The sequence below is a fragment of the Gobius niger genome (genome assembly GCF_951799975.1).
Source record: "Gobius niger genome assembly, chromosome: 2".
Taxonomy (NCBI): domain Eukaryota; kingdom Metazoa; phylum Chordata; class Actinopteri; order Gobiiformes; family Gobiidae; genus Gobius; species Gobius niger.
The window spans coordinates 7,378,998-7,391,417 of record NC_136853.1 but is presented as its reverse complement, the minus strand read 5'-3'; the positions used below and the strand labels follow the sequence as shown (position 1 = coordinate 7,391,417).

General features: G+C 42.9%; 1 protein-coding gene across 9 annotated transcripts in view; it reads right to left on the bottom strand.

Moving 5' to 3' along the window:
• nav3 (neuron navigator 3) overlaps positions 1-12,420 on the bottom strand; it is a 541,592-nt gene that overhangs the window by 213,709 nt on the left and 315,463 nt on the right. For all 9 annotated transcript variants that reach the window (XM_079582525.1, XM_079582518.1, XM_079582523.1 and 6 more), the window contains exon 5: positions 9,289-9,466. In XM_079582525.1, coding sequence (XP_079438651.1) covers positions 9,289-9,466 — 178 coding nt within the window. The remainder of the gene's footprint in view (positions 1-9,288; positions 9,467-12,420) is intronic.

Here is a 12,420-nt window from a genome sequence, read left to right as displayed (position 1 = left end):
AAAAGTTCCAAAATAAAAAAATGTTTTGACTGGGAAAATACATTGAGGACTTTTTTTTTTTTCAATAAAAGAATAACAATGAGCCTAACAGGACTGTAGCCTCATAAAAACGTCTCACATTTATTGCACTTTTACAAGCCTGTGTCACAAGTCTCTGCTTACATTGAAGTCAATATTAATTCACTCCACTCTCCGTGCTATATAAGCTACTATTGTACTATTGTGTGCAGGGGCAGACTGTCCATTCCCCACTTGACTACAATGTGTTGTTTATATCCTGATTTCTTATGTCAGTGCCCTCTACTGGACACCTGTGGAATTCTTTCCTTTCATTCTTGTTTAATCTGCCCCCTAGTGGCTGGATTGAGCATTCTGGTAATAAAAAATAAAAAAAATCATAACTCCGCACTGGGGTCCCCACGGAACAGCTGGAGGAGGTGTGCGTGGATCGGGACGTTTGGGCATCTCTGCTGAGACTGCTGCCCCCGCCACCCAGCCCCGGATAAAGCGGAAGAAAATGGATGGATTGAACTCCACACAGGAATGGGCGGAGTTTTTTACTTTTTTACTTATTTATATACCAATTTATGCTCTACAAATTGCGAGCCGGACTGAATCATCTCCGTATTTTGCCCAGGTCTGCGCTTGACCAACCAACCAATCAAGTCGTTTTGTACATTGAAAAACTTCTTAAATACAATAACTTCAATTGGTAACACACAACTAAATTAAGTCTGTTCAACTTATCTTTTAATGTTGCACAGATTGATATTTTGAATTTGAAACCGAAAAACAGCGTAATGCAGTGGGAACCAGATGTTTACATACACTGTATAAAAAAATGTGCATTTTTTTTCTCAGTGTCACAACAGCTGATGCCTCTGCAGGGCGGCACCAAAGATTAAAAGCAATGAAACAAACGTCACGGCCGTTCTGTGCTCACAGTGTATTCATCACGCCATGCTGGAGTTGCTAACCGTATCCAACCTGGAAGTTATTTTTTAAAGAAAATTATTCCTAAAGCTGCCAGCAGGAGGAGCTCCAGTCAATATTTTCACCAGCTCTTACACCTGCATTTCATTGTTTCTATTTAAAGCAGAACTAAGTAACTTGTTTGCCTTAATTAATCCTTTCAGTAGTCCCTGTGGGGGTAATACAAGTGGGGATGATTCTCCCCCTGGTGTCTCTGGCCAGAAAACCACAATTGCAGCTTTCCCTGCCTCCGGGTCGGAGTCACCAATACACACTAATGGAATCACGAAGAAGAAGAACAAGCAAACGGGCAAAAAAAAAGATCTCCATTGTGTAATTGGATGAACAATATCCCTCTGTCCCTTTGTCTTTTCTGTCAGTGTAGTATTTACTCTCATGGACAATTAATGAGTAAAAAAACACAACATGCTACGACACCTGCAAATTTCCCCCCCCCGCAAGGCCACGCCCCCTTCTATCTGTATCTATCGGTGACACGGTGCACAAACCTGCAAATATTTGTACAGCTTTAAATGCTTTTAGATGAAAACAATCAGCTGAGTGACTGAATAACATCACCACTTTTTGGATGAAAACTTTTCTTTTCAGACCGACAGTTGGTGAAACGATGACATGACAGGACTTAAACCTCCCCCAACTGTCTAGAAAAACTCACGTCCGCAGCCTATATGATGCATTACTTCACCATCATGAGGCAATTCTGACGGCAGCAGCGAGCAGCCCAAACCAGTCGAGCAAAGGAGTCAGAAATAACCTCATGCCGCCCGGATGGAGCTGACAGAGATGTGGGTAGACTGACTGATCACTGAAATAAACAACCTGCTAATCTCTATATATACCAGAAGTCGTTTCATTTCATTTTCAAAGCTGTATCTGTATCTCCTTCTTCTTCTTCTTCTTCTTCCTTTGACATGTAAAATCTGCAGAGCTGATCGGTGCCTGCAGGAGTTCACCACAGTGGAAAATTAGACTTGTAAAAATGGGCTCTTGAATACATTTAATTACTCTTCAGTGACTGTAACGTTCAGAGAGTGGGGGAAATGGGACCCACGCGTCAGTCTGAAACTGCAGGACACTAAAGTCAAGTCTAGACTTATCGGAAATGCTGTAGAGAAAAGCTTCATTCTCGATAAGAAGGTTTTACACAGGTGCTGGTTCATTTGTTGTTGACAGCGCTTTGTCCTCCGCCTCTTTAACCTCATACTGTGGACCGTTTTCTCTCTTGCCCCGGCCTTTTTTAAACGGCAGAGGAATGTTAAATACTCGGCCGGGACTTGGACAAATGGGCTGTTTTATCGGTGACAGAGTGAGAAAGCCCTCTGACCTCCACAGCCACTTCAGGTCACACTTATCGCCCTCACTAAACTGCTGCAGACAGAGGGAGACCTGCTTCATCAAAGCCGCACAAAGGAAAGAAGAAACTCATTTGCTTCAGATGGAAACTTTTGATTTGTGTAGTTTGTTTCTATATTCTAGTTCCAGCCTTGGAGATATTACAGTCTTAGTGTTTCAGTTTATTTAAGTAATTCTTCCACACAGTCCGAAGCCTGAATTTGAGCAAGAGCCTACAATGAAAAACATTCATCAATCAAACAAGATCGGTCCTCCAGCCTGGCTGCTGTTGGCAGGACAGACTGTATAAATCCTCCAGTACCTACTTGTGCTCAGAGATGTTCTCACTGCTGTACAAGTGTCTCTAGAAGCTGTGGCCCATGACCCTGACGAACTCAGCAGCCTTCTCTCTGCTCCTCTGCAGGGTGAGGAGCTCAGGTGTGAATCCTCCTCTGGAGAGAATCACCAAAGCTTTTTTCACCCAGCTGTGATGGTCGAGTTGTGTTATGTTGGGAACTGACATCTTGGAAAAAGGGTTTGTGTTTGGCATCTTATTGTTTCATACGGCTAATCTGTGGACTCATGAACGGTTATGGGCAGGCCTTCAGCTCCAGGTGTCCTACTATTCACCTTACTCCGCCCCGCCCACTTTTGCCACTTTTTGCGTTGTCTCGGCACTTCCGTTGTACAGACACTTCCGGTCGAGCGCGAAGCCCGTTCATTTAAACGGAGAACGAGGGAAAATATTCTCTGCTCAAATCTGATGTTTAGTCCAATGTTCATTTGCACCAACACGTCGACACTGCAGCGTTTGTCTGTGCGGCCTGAAAACGGCTTTGTTTTCGTGTAGTGACTGATTTTATGTGGACTTCTCCAGCCCCATGTTAACTGATAGGAGAAAAGGGGCGGGCACAATTCATGGCGGCGCCCACGCGAACGTCCGGAATAAGGTGAATAGACGTAGTAGACATAGACGAGAAAGACCAGAGATATTCCAGACCAGCGGATAATCCCCGGAAGCTGAATGTCCTACTTGTCGTGGTCATCGTTCGCTCTTTGTAAATCAAGCTGGGCTGTTTTCAGTGGACCTTTTACCACTGTTGTGTTTTTGGCTCCACAACAATGGCCTGGACAGGGTCTATTCGACCATACTTTCATGTGACAGATCGGACAGGGTTACTATCACCAAAGGAGATGCCACGGCCACCTTCCATAGACCAGTGTTTTCCAACCAGGGGTACAGGGACCCCTGGGGGTACTTGAGCACTTAGCAGGGGGTACTTGGAAGAGAAAAAAGAAGGTGAAACTGAGTAGAATTTCAATAAGAATTTCAAAGTAAAGTTAGTTTTAATATGTTTTACAGGCAAAAAAGGTTGGGAACCACTGCCATAGACGACCGACCAGTGACAGGTCCAATGATCGTTGTCAGGGAGCTGAACTCTCCCTTACCCCCTTCTGCTGACCCCTACTCTGTGAATAACTGATCTTGCTTGGTAAGTCATGTTTAACTAATGTCTTTTTCTACCAAGAGTCTGAGATAGAACTAACAATAAAGCTATCACTGAACTGAGCCCAAACATCTCATTCAACCCACTTTATCCCTTTATTGACTTGTCATTGGACACTTCCTCGAATCACTGCCCAGGCCTGAACCTCCACCACCTGCTGTGGGGAGAAGCAAAGACAGCTGTGCCCTCGCTCGCTTCACTTTAAACGCCCGTGTACCCAAGCAGACGGAGGCTAACGCCGGGTGCTCTCCTGTTACGTCCCGTTCCCATTGGCCGGGCTGCAGGGTAATGTTCTGATCCGGTCTGGACGGGGGAATGCGGTCCATGTGGGGTATGCCAGGACTCCAGAAGCTCGCTGCGATGTCTATTTGCAACGCGCATGGGAACACAGTGGTGTATAATGGGGGGGGGATTGGGTGTCAAAGCTACTGTACACGGCAGGGGGGCATTACGTCTGGGCTAAATGTGTGCGAAAGGCTCCACGGGGGAAGAGGAGAAGACTAAGAATAAAAACAGTGACATCATTTTTAAAGGGTACAACTTCCCCTTTTAAAATAATGATGAAAAATATATTATATGGCCATTTCTGGAGTTAAAGAGCTTTTCTTGATGCAGAGCCCATTTCCAGATCATCAGCCATGTTCAGATCATGACATAGCAGGAGGTTTTAAGTCTATTGTGAAACAAAAACTGTCACACAGTTTAAAGTCATCTCTTCCCGCTCACATAAAGGCGTCCAAAGGTGGTGACAATATTCAAAAACATGTGCGTGATGCTGGTCATTTGGACGTTTTCTTTTTGGAAATTTTGTTCAATAACTGTTTCTCTCCCATAGAGTTGTATAGGCTACGTTCACGTGACATGACAACATTCTGAAGAGCCCATAGTTTAAAACTGAGGTGGAGCAGCTGAAAATTCCATGATGGTAACTGTGGTAACTGTGGTAACTGCAGATTCCTTTGTCTTAGTTTTTGGTTAATATCTCTGTCATTACTGGGCTACTCCACGTGAAACAAAAACTGTCTCAGAGTTCTTTGTCGTCTCTGTCAGCACATATTAACTAATGGCCACTTATTTTCTCTGAAAGGCGTCCAAAAGTGGAGACAATATTCAGAAATACGTGATGTTGGTCAGTAGAAAGGACTTTCAGCCATAAAAATAATATGTCAGGTTTGTGAATCTAATCACTGTCAAATACGGATGAGAAAAACGTTTGACGAGTTTTGGAAATTTCTTAAAAAAAAAGAAAATAGAATCTTTTGAGAAACACAATTTGTCACTCTTTTCAGCCATTTTCTGGTGGAATATGAACTTATTTATCACATACAAATAAAGTCAAGGCTAAATCGGTTCCATCTGGAAGTTTATTTACAGCAGATTGCTCAGTAGTTAGCGTTAGCACGATGCTAACATGAAGCATCATGCTAGCATTCTGTGTTATTTATGTATTTATGGGCTGTGGAACCACTTTGCTCCTCTCCATGTCTTTGTGTCTTTATTTAATAAAAAACTATAATCAGAATTCATTTGTTAAAGTAGTTTTTAAATACTTAAATGAAGTTAACATTTTTCTCTAAATTGTTTTCCCCTTAACTGTTTTCAAACATGACCATATATGGTCGATTCCAGAGATGAAGTCTGTATATTGGCCCTGCCCTCCACATTATGACATCATCACATTCTAAATCGTGAACGCCGCCTATTGCTGGGTTTCAGGTGACATCACAGTGTTCTAAAGGCCTGTACTATTATATAGAGGAAAAGTTATTTTGTTTTTGAGGAAATTTTTGGTCTTGTACAGAGAGATCATGGACCCAGTGACTGATATTAAAGATCATTTTCTTTTTACATACGATTTGTGAAACTGTAATGCAGATAATGCAGGAAAAACTGGCTCCGCCCCCACTGGGTCCTGTGACATCATCACATTCTAGAACCTGCAACCTGCTCCAAATGAAATAGAATTCTAGAACATGAACACAAGCTTTTCCAATTGGTTGTTTTCAGGTTCTGGAATTTGATGATGTCACACTCCCATGTTGGGGGGGAGGAGCCTGTTTTTCCTTTTAACTGCATTACACTTTCACTGGGTCCATCATGTCTCTGTACAACACCCACAATCTCCTCTTTCCCGGTCACATTATTCTCCTGGCTGAAAGTCCTTTCCAGACCAACATCCTGCTCATGATTTTTAAATATTGTCACCACTTTTTAACGCCTTTATGAGGAAATAATTTAGGCCATGTGGTGTGAGTACTAGAAGGTGTGAATTGGTCCAGGAATTATAGAGAAATGACCAATAAACTAAGAAATCTGCATTTTTTTACAACTTTTTCCATTACATTTTTTCCCCCTTTATTTATTTATTTATGCATCAGGACAATGTACAGTTAAAGCAAACTGGCAGTTAAGCTAGCGTTAGCATGTAGCATGAAGCTAACATTAGCAATTTAGGTTAGCATTTTCCAGTATTTATGGGCTATTGAGCCACTTTGCTCCTCTCCATGTCTTTGTAACTTTATTGAGTAAAACATATATTCATAATTCAGCATTTGTTCGAGTGGTTTTGGGTAAATGTGTGAAAGGAGTTATTTTCCCTCTTTGTTTTCGCCCTTCAAATATGATGATTTATGGGCGATTCCAGAGATTCTGCCTCCCTGGTTACTTCCTTCAAGTGATGCCGCTGAAATCCATGATTAATGCTGAACACATTGTGCCAGTGTAATCTCAAACCAAGCCATAATAAATAACACTAAACCTAAACTAAACCCTCCCCGTCACATTTCATGAGCCGATCTCTCCACGTGTGTTCCTCAAATAAGAACCATCTCCTTTGTCTGCGATGCATTTTCACAAACCGAAGGCGGCCATATTTCACGGCTTCCTGTTTACATCGACTGCGACTGGACTTCATAAATATAGAAACAATAAATCAGTGGATGTGCATTTGAACATGCGGCGCTTAAACCAGGCCCAGATGAACGACGGAGGGGCTTCAGCCGCCAAGCCCTGATCCACCACCGGGATCACAGCTCGGTAAGTCAGACTCACAACACATGGGCCTGTTTAAGGTCTCACTGTCTGAGGGACTTTATATGAGGAAGAGGACATGGGGGAGACGAGGAGCGAGAACAGTCATTTCTCTGAACAACTTTATTGGAAGTGGATCAATGACAACAATTGATCTGTGAGCTGTTGTAAAAAAGCCACTGCCTTTGGGGGAAACTGCCCGACTGTGCAGTTTGTTATCCTTAAAAAATATCAAGGTTATTTCTGTAGCACAACTGGAAATAAATGTCTAAATAGTGTGTACAGTTTAGACCAGCAGAGGGCGCACTCCCTCCGTGCATGAGCTGCAGGGCAAAGCAAAATGACAGGATTATCAGATGGGAGGCACCGATAGCACTTTTTCTAAAACCGATACGAGTACTTTGATTTAAGTACTCGCCGATACCGAATACCGATACGAGTACAAGGCATTTTCTTCAACAGACAGACTTTTTCACTGCAGATTGGTTTGTAATTAGTTAATTTACTCATTTCCTTAAGCAAAGTAGGCGACACTTTTAAGGGAAGTTATATCAGAATTGTACAGACGCCATTTTATTCATTTATTTATTTATATTTCATTCAATATAATTAAAACAAAAATGTGCTCTGTCCATCATAGACAGAACAGCTCACGTCCAAAAGCTCCTCAATGCTTGTGCTTTATTCATTTATCTATTTTTATTTAACAATAGTATTGGGATGTTACTTATTACTGCAGATAAATGGTCTCTTTCCACCTTTACTTCAGCTCTGTGTGAATTTTCTCATGCGTTTTTAACTTAGCGAGCAGCTAACAGCATTTTGATGCCTTTGCTGCAGCTCATTTTTGCTCAATATAAACATGCTGTATGTCTTTAAATTGGATTTCCTGAGTATTTTGTACTCACTGGGTTAGTTTTTCAGATGAATAAACCCCTGGGCATAAAACGGCATAAGAATTGCCAGAACTGTTAGCCACGAGTTAGCGGCTAGCGTAGCAACATTAGCCTGTATCTTGTAAATCCAGCTCAGACTCTGATTTAGGGAGTGTCGTCTGTAATAAAGTCAGCTCTATGGGGAATATTGGATTTACACTAAACTATTCTACAGTTTGTTACTATTATCTCCACTCAGCAAGTGGTATCGGTTTCTGGTATCGGGACCTGATGACTACGAGTATGAATACAAGCCTGTGTTATCGGCCCGATACCCGATACTGGCCAATCAAAATACAAATCAAAATTCAATGCACGATGACAGTGCGTCCCCCAGGCCCTGTGTGTCTCAGCAGCGCCACCTTTGTTTTCACCTGGTAAAACCACTAATGCAACCAAACATGAGCAAGATGTTCCAGCCAATCCGAAGTGCAGGCTCAGCTTTACCGGATAAACAAATATACCTCTTGTGAAATGTCTGAACGAGGCAAGTTTAAGTGGAATGATTAATCACGGATAATTGGCGGCTCTGACTCATGAAGAGCTTCAATAGCAAAGCAGCGGGAAACAGACACTGACATTTGGGTTGTTATTCTGCAAGTCATTCGGGGTCTGTGGGCGATCGGTATGGACCAGGGGTTGGAGAAAACCTCACAGGGAAGAATCACAGGGGGCTAAATCAGGCAAGTGCGCAGGCCAGTTTACGCCCCTAAAGGAGATCCGTCCCCTGGGGAAGACGTCTCTCAGAAGTCCATTTGAATCCTGGACTGACACAAACCTTCCACCCCCCCCTCACCACACTGTGACCCTCGCTAACACCACCACGTCCTATAGCTGGACATGGCCACAGTAATACGTTGGAACGAATGGCAATTCTGACGGCCATCTTGTGACTGGCCCTGCTGACCCAGTGCAATGTAATCAGATTGGAATAATAATACTGTTTTCTAATAATTGTGACTGACCTTGTGTCATATCTGGCAAAAAAAATAATGTTTTTTGCAGTTTTTCAAATGTTATTCCATACATAGACTTTAGCTTCATTTGTTCATGGATTTTTTTCTGTCAAACACTTCAAATCATTCACTTCTATTTATATCCTGTACTTTTTAACACAATATTTATTGAACATGGGACAGTGACACAGTGAATGCTAACACTAAACCATGGGAATGAATGGAGAAAACAAAGCTAATACGACTAAACAACAGACGTTTCAAAGAAATGACTTCATCCTGACTGAGATACGAGACTTAGAAGTAATTAATCAATCATAAACAATGGTTGCATCTCACATTCTGAAAATGTTGCTCCTGGTTTTGCATTGGTTGCTATATGGGTTAGTCTCGCCGGCCAGTCACAAGATGGCCGCCAATGAGCTTCATGTCCTATTTAGAGTTTTATTAAATATCTTTGATCACCACCCCCTTTGCAAATAAGGAAGTTCCAAAGCCCCGCCCGGTGTCTCGTGCTTGGGTGTGGCGTCTCACCTGGACTGCATGCCTTCGCTCCGGCCCTGCCCGCCGCCTGAGCTGCCGCCGGGGGAGGTGTTTTGGCTCAGCTCCACCAGAGACTGGTAGTACTGCTGCTGTTGCTGCTGCTGCTGCTTGTACCGCGACAGGATGAAGAACAGGCCCAGGATGCTCTTCAGGTTGCCATTCCGGATCTCTGCAAACGCATGGTCAGGCAGGTTTAGCAATGTGTTCACTCTCACAGTCGTCTATCAGGTCATCACGTAAAGCAGATGATAACTGCTTAGTTGCTGACAAAGTCTCTTGAGATGAGTGGCAAAACATCCTACTTTCTAACACAACCCAGCACAACAAAACAAATTGAAAACTGTTCCTAAAGCCCGCCTGCTCAGAATCCCCTGCTTCCTCTCCGCGCTGTAGCGTGTAAGAGATTTCCGATATAAGATCCGTGATGCTCCAGAAGTGCATCGTGACAGTTGCGCTGCTGAGCTGGCAAGACGTTTCTGCGCTGGACTCTTTCCAAAGCAAATCTCCCCGTAAACTCTGCCAAAAACGCTCCAAAAAAACTCAACGTAATGCGCGCCTTTAGCGTCCCACACGGCGCCCGGAGAGCGCGGGAGGAAGCATTGATCACCCATTTGTGAAATAGACTTTTGAAACGGCGGCCTGAGTGGAGCTGGCTCAGAGCAGCCGCTGACACTGGAGTTTTCACGGTGTTTTTAATCTACAAGCTCTCCCCGCGCGCCCACGGAGACGCTTCGGGAGCGAGTGGGATGAGATGAATTTGTTGTTTTCATTTTGAGCGGCCGCAGGAGGTTATTTACCAAGGTCTGAGCAACAGTGTGGTCGCGGTCGAGGGAAAACTGCAATGCAGCTCAGCAACTGTGGGCAACTTGAAGAGAGAAAGTCTCACAGAGTCTCCTTATGCTAACACGCTAAAGATCTGCTTAGATCTGCTTAAGTCACATGACTGATGACAGTGTCGGGATCAGAGAGTCCCATCTCTGGGGTGAGAGTGGCCCAGATGCAGAGGTGGGAGTAAGTCCCTAAATGCAAGTCCCAAGTAAGTCCAAGTCAATTGGTCATGGGGTTAAGTCAAGTCAAGTCTTGCTCTAGCCGCCAAGTCACCTCAAGTCACAAACGCCAGCGTGTCTACTTTTCAAAATGTGTTTAATCTTGAAAATAACAAGAGCTTTCTCAAGAATTTAGGCTAAAATCTAACTTTTTTTTAGGCTAAAATCAAACAAATTTAGATTTATAGTATAATTAATATTTAATTGCCACAAAATTCCTCATATATATATTTTAAATGTTCCAGTCTATGTAAAAAATTACTGGGACAGCATTTTAAGGAAGGGGGCCCGGGGGGCGACTTAAAACATGAGCTGCTTTTCCCTGCAGTCTGAAATGTAAATATAAAAGAATATATTTATATTTGTTAGTGTCTGGCAGTTTTTCTGTCAGTGGTTCCCCTGTAACGCCCCAGCCCCTGTATACTCGGATTCGCCCCTGCTCAAAATAGCCACTAAATGCTGTAAACTTTGTGTGAACGCCTTAAAACATCGAAAAAAAAACACGATTTCTGTTGATTAATCCAGCTCTTACGCATCGTTGTTCTGGAGGCCGCCCGTCTCCTGATCTTTCGACAGTTTCACTCAAAAAAATAATAACTATAAAGTCACAGCGAGTCATTGAGAGTCATCGGCCTCAAGTCCAAGTTAAGTCTCGAGTCACAAACAGTCAAGTCTTTTTGGAGCTTTGGTCAAGTAAGTCTCAAGTCCCGAAAATTGCGATTTGAGTCTGACTCTCCCACCTCTGCCCAGATGGCAGACCTGGTCGTCTCATGATTGGAAGGTTGGGGGTTCCAATCCCGAAGGTGCACACTGCCCTTGTGTCCTTGGGCAAGACACTTCTCCCACCTTGCCTCCGGCGTACACTGGTGTATGACTGAGAGTGTGAATGGGTGAGTGGATCTTTGCTGTAAAGCGCTTTGAGTGCCTAAAGTAGGTGGAAAAGGGCTTTATAAGCTGAGACCATCTCCAGATCTTGACCTCAAGTCAACTTTATTATCCCAGAGGTAAAGGCAAGGCAAGGCAAGTTTTTTTGTAGAGCACAATTCATACACAAGGCAATTCAAAGCGCTTTACAGTTAAAGCAGCATAAAATATAAGTGGTTTGCATGTGATGGTACAAACAGTGACCAGGCAGTTTAATAATTCCAGACCATTGGAGATTCTTGATGAAGGTGTACGTTTATAAAAGAAGACTTGAAGACTTTCACACTTTCTCAAAAGCATCACAGTGTCGTCACCTGAAATGGTTTTAACTTCCCACATCTAAAAACATTTCAAGGTCGACCTTATGCAGCTCATTGCCAAGATTAAAAGGAGGCCTTTTTGAAGAATTTAAAATAAAATAAATACAATTTTGAGTTATTTAACTCATCAGTGCTTCTCAACCTGGGGGTCGTGAGAAAAATTCAGTGGGTCACCAGATCATTATTCTTGTTTTATTGTAGCACGTGTGTGCTATCTCACCAAAGTGTCATTATTTGTTTTTAAAGCTGAGGTGCCTGACTGTAAATGTATTTTTGCTAACACAGAGTTGTAAACACTGCAAAACAAAACACAGAGCTTGTTGCATTGTCTTCAGCTAACATTTTATTGAGCGATGGAAGATTGAAATAGAATCTAAATTTGTGCAATTTATTTTACTTTACGGCCATGAAGCGTGGATATAATTCATTTGCTTAAAATAATCACTGTTTTAATAGGAACTATCAGAAACCTTAGCTTAAATTTGAGTTCTTTTTGTAGTCACTTCTTTTGTCTGTTGTTTAAAAGGAACAGGCCACTGTTTTACCATACTGAGATATGTTCTTACCTGAGCTTAGATGAGTTGATGTGTACCTGTCTGGTCTTTGTGCCAGTGGAAGAGCTCGGTCGCTTCTAACATCTTCACGTTTGGAGCTATAGGAATATACTGGGAGAGGCCAAATGTCCTGTCTGGCCTTTGTGCGTTCTCTCAGTCACGCAAAACAACCAGCGATGGTACGCATCAACTCGTCTAAGCTCAGGTAAGAACAGATCTCAGCATGGAAAAACAGTGGCCTGTTCCTTTAAGAAGTACATAAGCATTTGCCTCCGTTTG